General features: G+C 46.3%; 1 protein-coding gene across 2 annotated transcripts; it reads right to left on the bottom strand.

The window, feature by feature from the left end:
- Positions 1-1,068: 1,068 nt before the first annotated feature.
- Positions 1,069-4,708, bottom strand: SDR39U1 (short chain dehydrogenase/reductase family 39U member 1). Of its 2 annotated transcripts, XM_043986850.1 has the most exons (6): positions 4,581-4,708; positions 4,020-4,126; positions 3,561-3,643; positions 3,086-3,207; positions 2,419-2,562; positions 1,069-1,999 (listed from the first exon to the last, which is right to left on the bottom strand). In XM_043986850.1, the coding sequence occupies exons 1-6, from the start codon at positions 4,594-4,596 to the stop codon at positions 1,587-1,589; spliced, it is 885 nt and encodes a 294-aa protein (XP_043842785.1). In that variant the 5' UTR covers positions 4,597-4,708; the 3' UTR covers positions 1,069-1,586. The 2 variants fall into 2 exon arrangements, with proteins under 2 accessions (XP_043842785.1, XP_043842786.1); XM_043986851.1 differs by lacking the exons at positions 4,020-4,126; positions 4,581-4,708 and having other exon boundaries at positions 3,463-3,604.
- Positions 4,709-7,897: the final 3,189 nt, after the last annotated feature.

Below are 7,897 nucleotides of genomic sequence, written 5' to 3'. Positions count from 1 at the left end.
AACATTCCCTATTTAAGTTATAGATGGCTTGGCAGCTTCAGTGCTTTATAATTTTTTTTTAAGAAAAAGTTTTGTTGTTCTTGTAATTCTTATAAAATAAAGGTGTCTTTACCACTACCCTCCTTAGGGCTGGGCTATAACTACGTGGTGCTTTGAATGATCAGTTTACAGAAAGGATCTTGTTATAAACAATATTTGTAAATATCAGTTCTTTCTTTTCTAGCCTCATTTTAGTTGAGCTATTGTAGTATGTTGGGTTTCTGTTCCAGCTCTCCTTTGTGACTGTGGACAAATGTCTTAACCTAAGCTTCAGTTTTCATATCTATAAAATGAGGGCATTTGATTGCCTCATGGAAACATAGTGACAAATGAGCTTTATAAACTCTATCACAGGGATGGGCTTGCGGCTTTGCTTGGGACAGGAAGTCCCATTATGTAGTAGACATAGTTGTAGAGTTAGTGGCATCATTATTTCTAGGACAACCAAAAGGTCCCTGGAAAAGATAGGGATTTGGGGTTAGTATTTGGAAAGGGGAATAGAAGAAATTAGGGGCAAAAAAGTATTATGTGGTATAACTCCTGGAACCCTATGTGGAAGGGGGAATCAAGGAAGGGCCACTGTCCTCTGAGATCAATTTTAAGTAAGGAGAGCTCTGACAGTGCAGCCAAAAGAATGGGCCTGTTGGCAGCTCATTTAAGGAATCTTGTGGCTGGGCCAGAGAAGACAAACACAAGTTGGTTAAAACAGTTGACTTTATTGTCTGTACAGTATAGGGCTTTATGCCAGTTTAAGGGGAAAATGAGGTGATGAGATAAACTTAGTCTGTGGAATTCCATAGAAAGGGCCTGTCCTTCGAAGCCTCCTCCCTGCCCCAAGATACCCTGAGTAGTGATTTAAGACAAGCTGCTTAGGAAAGTAAAGGATGAAACAATAGAGTGTGTATACATACATACATACACACACACACACACACACACACACACACACACACACACGTGCGCGCGCGTGCGAGCACGTGCATGCACACATGTATTGTTACAATTTATGGTGGAATAAAGAAACTAGCATTCATTCAAACAAATGATTTATTTAGCAGGACATACAGCTGCAGAAACAAATCAGGTCCAAGGCTCTTGGTAGTCAAGGACAATGACCATTTCTCCACAGCTGATAAACAGTTTGGAGGGAGTGAAAAACAAGAACGGGATTATGAGGATTGAGATGCCTAGTTTCTTACTGGTGGAGAGGATTGGGAGACACGGAGGTGAGAGGGAGAGGAGGGGTAGTTTTGTGACATTCCTTAAGTTGGGTGACTGTTGGGAGGGGAAATCTTGTGACCTCCAAAATCAGGTGACTTGCAAGAAGTTAAAATTTAACTTCATAAAATGGTGGATAGGGGTGCAAAATGAAGTCACTGGTGCTATTTTATTATAAATATACTGTAAATATGTATGTGTGTGTACACATATACATACACACACAGAGTCTGAGAGTCTCAGTAAAATGCATAAGGAACTGGTTACATACACAGGATCAAGATATGGACAAGATGGCCTCTATCACAGAATAAGACCATTAAGCTCCTTTAAGACACAGCTTGCTTCAGGGCAGCCCCCAGCTCTGGAAAGATATATTGATAGCCACTGGCCAGAGTCCTTCGAGGTATCACCTTCTGGCCCTCCAGCAGCATGACAGCCCGTTCTCGTCCAAAGATTGCTTGGACAGCAGGGCTGGGCAGAGGAAGGAAAGCAGGGCGGCCCAGGGCAGCACCCAAGGCCTTGGCAAATTCAGCATTGGTGGTAGAAGAGGCTGGAGAAACCCCATTCAGGATCCCATTGACGTGACTCTTCTCCATGGCATGGAGCAGGATCCCTGACATGTCCTCAATATGGATCCAAGGAAAGAACTGTCGGCCTGAACCAATAGGCCCACCAAGGCCTAGGCGGAAGGGCAGCAGCATGTGGCTGATGGCACCGCCCCCACGGCCCAGCACAGCACCTGGTACACATCAGAACATTGTACAGCAAAGGCCTAACAGCCTCCTGGGTTCTACTATGGCTTCCTTCTGCCCCTTAGAGTGATACCTTTCTGCCCCCTTTTTTTCTAGGTACCCCTCCCATTTTGTCTTTCATTCCTTTCTGCCTTAGGCTTTTGTCACAACCAGTGGTTGGCAAATTTGGGTGTTGCTCCCTGAGGCCTTGAAGTCTACCATCCCTCCCAATTCTCTAGAATGGAGATGTTTTATATATATATGTATATATATACATACACACACAGATACATATGTGTATCTCTATATACACATACATGTATGCACGTATCCTTCTTAAATGCTCATCCCCACATTTCCTAACTTGCTTCCCCTGCTTACTTCATTCCAGTCCTAAGGAGTTCCAAACCCACCCTAGTCCCCTCACCAGAGCGAATCACCACCTGGCGTGTGGCCTCCCCAGGGAGCTTGGCAGCTGCTTCCCATTTGGACACCAGGTTTGAGAAGAAGTCAAAATCACCCCCTGGGCTGTCCTCATCATACTCTGCAGTCAGGCTGGGCTGGTAATAGGCTGTCAGAGAAGAATATCTTTTTATCATCTACCTTCACAAATGACTTCAGCAGGTGACTTTTCTTCCTCTCAGTGGCACTCAAGGCTCTGTAATACTTCCCTGAGCTCCCAGGATCTCTCCTCACACTTCCTTAAGGCATACCAGAGAGCTCATTCATCCCTTTGTACATCACCTCCCAGGGTTCTGATGAAGGAATCTAACCCTGGGGGTTTTCCTTCTGCTTTGGACCAACTCAGGTAAAGTATAAAAATGATCATTTTTACTGTATTTATTCTGCATGTGTATGGTGAGGAGAAGACTGGGGCAGGAAAGGGGTTATGGGTTTCTGAAGCTGAATGCCATTCTTTTTCTACTTTTCTGAGATTCAGTCTCCTGGTGACAACAGTAGGGCAGAAGAAGCCATAACCCTTCCAGGGGCCATTTACATAAGACCAACACTCTGGTCTTACCTAGGTAGGGGCAGAACTCAAGCTGCAGCCTTCCCCATTTCCCCTGAGAGGGAGATAAAAGTCTGTGATATACCTATGCCTGTGACCAAGACCCAGGCCCGAGGAGGAGGGGTGGCCTTGGAAATAGCTGTAGCCAATATGTGGGTAGTGTCTATACGGCTGCTGAGCAGGTCCTTCCGGTAGGCCTCATTCCACCTGTAGACAGTGGGGAAAAAGGTGTCTAAAGAATCTTAAGCTCTACCTTAGATTTTGCATTCTGACCTTCCCTCCCTGCCCATCTCTAGGCCCAAGGGTTTTCAAGAGACTTCTCTGCTGAAGACCTGAGTGGCTTCTGACCCCTTCCACCCATAGCTCCCTCAATCAACCTTATGGATACATATGTGAGAGGCCTCAGAGGGGATGGGAGGTTATTTAGGGGCCTCTGCTTGATTTGAAAATCTTTTAACCTACCATTCCATTAAGTCCACAGCAGTCAGACTGGCGGTTTGAGGACCTCTTTAAATCCCCTCCCTCCACCACTAAGCATACTTTCCCAAGCTCTTAGTGACCTTCGGAAGGGGTTGAGGACGTTCTCCCCAGCCAAGTTGACCACAGCTTCACAGGGGGGCAACCCAGAGTGGGTAAGTTCCTTCTGTGGAAAGAAAGCAAAAGATGTTCCAACAGGGCTGGTTTTCTCCCCTCGAAGTTTTTCTTCCACCCAATTGTTTTCTGGGACACATCATCATCTAAAGAAAGGATGCTTATTTTTGTTACTTGAGCAGTTCCCTCAGAAAAATATGGAATTGTACCTTGGAATATTTCTTTACACGTGGGCTCCTGATGCACCATCTTTACCAAGGCAATGCTTAAATTCGGTTTTTAAAAATTAACTTTTATTCTTAAGTTCAGTTTTGACAGTTATGTTTTTTGATGAGAAACAATGAATGACCAGGATGAGAGCAAACTGGAAAGCCTGGAGAGGGGAGGCGGTAGTGGTAGGGCCAAGAGAAATCCTTTCCATCACATACCCAGGTGATGCGATCGGCCCCGGGCTGGCGGGAGACTAGGGTCACCTCGTGTCCTCGGGAGCGCAGCAGGTGAGTCAGGGCCCTCCCGATGAAGCCCGTTCCGCCGCCTGGACAGAAAGCAGCCCGGTCCTCACCCAGGGCACGGTGATCCTCCATCCCCAGGGCCTCCTCACCCTCTGTGCCTCTGGGGTCCCTCCCTTCTTCCCCACGGACTCCCAGCCTTCCCTGGGGAATTCCCCCTCTAATTCCGGCATCCTCCCCCTCCTCTTCCTCAAGGCTCATCCCCTCCCCTTCCCCTGGGGCTCCTCCCCTCTCGCGTCCCTCGTCGGGGCCCCTCTCTCCCCCCATCCCTTCGGCTCCTCTCTGTTGACCCGGAAACTGTAGAGGTGACCAAAGTCCCGGGGCAGAGCAAGGTCGGCCTCCTGCCCTCAGCGGCCGGGGTCAGGCTGCCAGGGCACAGGCCGGGATCGCGGAGGGTCAAGTTTTACAACTCCTCTAACCTCTACCTAACCCTTCTCTCCCTGGACTCATCCCCCCTTCCCCCTCCACGGCGCCGCTCACCTATAAGCACCTTCATTTCGGCGGCAGGTGCTCTGTGCGCCTGCTCAGGTAGCAGGTTACCGCCCCCACTACGGAACGGCCCCGCCCCCTCCGCGCCAGGCTCTGCTCATGCGCCTACTAGCCCCGGGGGCGGGGCGGGGCGGGGCGGGGCAAGGCGAGGGGCAGGGCGTATGCAACCTGACTCAGCAGAAGCGGTGGTTTTTGAAGGGACGCGACAGTCTGAGAGGGACTTAGGAGAGAAGGGGGACGTGGGACAGTAAAGCTCCTGGGAGAGTTTGGGAAAGGAACGAAACCGTCCCATCTGGGACGTCACTCCTGAAGCTCGTTTTGCCGCTTCTGTGGTAGACCTGGGTTGAGATCTCGCACCCAACACTTCCTAGCTGTGTGACTGCTTTGTGCCTCAGTTTCCACCTTTGTAAAATGACGGGGGTTGGATTTGGTGGCATCCATGTTATGAAGACTTACTATGGTGACCTAGGAAGTGAGGGAGGACCAGGGGTGAAAAGGGGCTGCCCAGGTGGACTCATGATGGGATCGAACGCCTCACCTGGCTCCAGGTTGGAAACCTGGACCCTCTGATGGGCTGAGAGGTATGCTGGTTAGGGTATTCTTTTTCCAGTAAGGGTTGGACTAGGTGGCCCAAGATAGGTCAGCTCTGAAATTCCTGATTCCTTTTCATGTGGAAGTGGCAAGATGACTGGATTTAAAGACTTGTTTCATATCCTGGTTCTCTTGGACTGGTTCCTTATCTGTAAAATGGAGGGGGTGGGGTGTCAGACTAAGTGTCTAAGGATCCTTCCATTCTAAAACCTTATCTGTGGAATCAGCCCCTTAGGGTAATAGCAAAAGAGACTTTAAGGTAGAGATAGTAGATTTTCTTAACTTTAGGATTTAGGAGTCAAATACTCAGAAGTCAAAATGATTCCTTTCCTTTTGGGCATGTTGAGTTTAAGATGTCTGCAATGCAGTTGGAGATTCCAGATTGGAGGTCAGGGGAGAGATTGGGACAGGATAGGTTGAGAATCATCAGCATTGAGATGGCAATTAAATCTCTGGGAGCTGAGATCACCAGTGAAGTATGAGTCTAAAGAAACAATAATACAGCAGAACTAGATGACTTTTGCTACCTCCTAAACTTGAGATAACCAGTATCTGCATTCTTTTCTCAGCCTCCCTGGTATAGAGGTGCTTTTCTAAGTGTCTATGTTAACCAAATTTGCAAAAGGAAACCCTTTTCTAAAAATTACCCACCTGGTTTGGAAGAATCAGGCTTTCTGCTTCTAGAAAGGCAATTTGGTGGGATTTACTCAGAATTTTCCCTATGCTCTTCTCAACATCTCAGTTTATGTTGTCCCAGAAATACTACATTATTGGCCCTCCAATTAGTTAATATATTCTAAATTTTCTTTTTCAGTTGCCTTTCCTCTTCCTCTTGCCCTTTAAATATGGGGTTTCTCCACGTGTACTATCTGAAACATTCTCTTTATCCATGCTCTTTCCTTGGTGATCTTCTCTGCTCCAGTGATTTCATTTGTCACGTTCATGCAGAAACTCTCAAATCTGTGTCTTCACTTCCATTCTTCCTCCAGGATTCTGGAGATAACTTTATCTGGATATTTTCACCCAGAAAAACCAGTTAGTCTAAAACAGAAAATTTTCATTCTACCATGGCCGCCCCCCATCTTGACCTTGTATTTTCTCTTCATTAATGACACCACCCACCCAGGTACATTACCTTTTAGTCATCTCTGATGCATTAAGTCCTTTAGTTTCTACCTCTTGAACATCTCCCTCTTTTGGCACCTCCTCCTTCATTCATTCCCACTACTGCCACCCTAGTTCAGGTCCTATTCCTCTTTCTGAGGTTCCTCCTGGTTTCTCTTAATTTTCAGCTAAAACCCTACCTTTCATGGTCTTCCTTAATTCTAAAGCTTTCGGGGCAGCTAGGTGGTGCAGTGGATAAAGCACCAGCCCTGGATTCAGGAGGACCTAAGTTCAAATCCAGCCTCAGACTCTTGACACTTACTAGCTGTGTGACCCTGGGCAAGTCACTTAACCCTCATTGCCCTGAAAAAAAGAAAAAGGAAAAAATTCTAATGCTTTTCCTGTGAGATGACATCCAGTTTATCCTGTGTATATCTTGTTTGGACACAGTTATTTGCATATTGTCTCCCCTGTTAGAGTGTGTCCTCCTTGAAGGCAGCAGGGATGGTTTTTGCCTTTCTTTGTATCTGCAGCCCACCCTTGGCACAGTGTCTGGCTTAATGCTTGACTTGTCTTCCAAAATAATTTTCCTAATGCTGGGTCCTCGTGGAAGGCCAACCCTTCCAGAAGCTTAACCTCTGATTGTTTTCTGTCAGTCTAAGGTTAAGCCCTGTGTGCCTCTGATGGGAGACAGTATAGTAGAGTGGAAAGCAATCTTTGGACTCCAAAGAGTCCTAGATTTAAATGGTGCCTCAACCATTTCCTGTGTGACCCTAGACGAGTCATTGAACTTGAGTTCCCCAAGTGCAAAATTATACTAATACCCTTAGTAACTGGACTAAGTATATGTAAAAACTTCTGCAAATTTTCAAGTGTTGATTAACAGGGTGTCCCAAAAGTCCTATTGCAGCTGTAAACTTAGTATACTTGTATAAATATCAGCAGTTTCTCCCCCCAACATTTTCTATCACTTCTCTGAGTCATGTATATTTCTCTAGCTGCCTCCTCTCCCAGCAATTCTCTCTTTTTTTTGTGGGACAGTGAGGGTTAAGTGACTTACCCACGGTCACACAGCTAGTAAGCGTCAAGTGTCTGAGGCTGTATTTGAACTCAGGTCCTCCTGAATCCAGGGCCACTGCTTTATCCACTGCACCACCTAACTGCCCCCTCTCCCAGCAATTCTCAGTGCTATAAGGGTTACCTGAAATGTAAATACAGTGGCTTTTTTTAGTTACTGAGGTGGTTTATCACAATGCCTGGTACATAGTAGGTAACTAATGTTTATTGATTGAATGTCTCTAGTCTACTTTGGAGACCTCTTGCTGCAGACTTTTTTTTAAAGAGTCCATATCTTATACTATAGAACAACACATTTATTTATAACAATTTAAGACTTAAGCTTCTTAAAGATTGCCTACAATGAAACAAAGCATAAACTGAATTTTAAAAATAGAAATGATTTATTTTGAGAATACTCTCACGAGAGATAATAAACAAGAGCATTGGGTATATGCAGACAGTTCTTGCTTTATGTAAATTCAACTCACCAGCCCCAGGCCTGGCTCTGGCTCTATCTGGCAGCAGCACCCCTCCCCCACCCTAGTCCTTTAGCT

The sequence above is a fragment of the Dromiciops gliroides genome, chromosome 2 (genome assembly GCF_019393635.1).
Source record: "Dromiciops gliroides isolate mDroGli1 chromosome 2, mDroGli1.pri, whole genome shotgun sequence".
Classification (NCBI taxonomy): Eukaryota; Metazoa; Chordata; class Mammalia; order Microbiotheria; family Microbiotheriidae; genus Dromiciops; species Dromiciops gliroides.
This window is presented reverse-complemented; position numbering and strand designations above follow the sequence as displayed.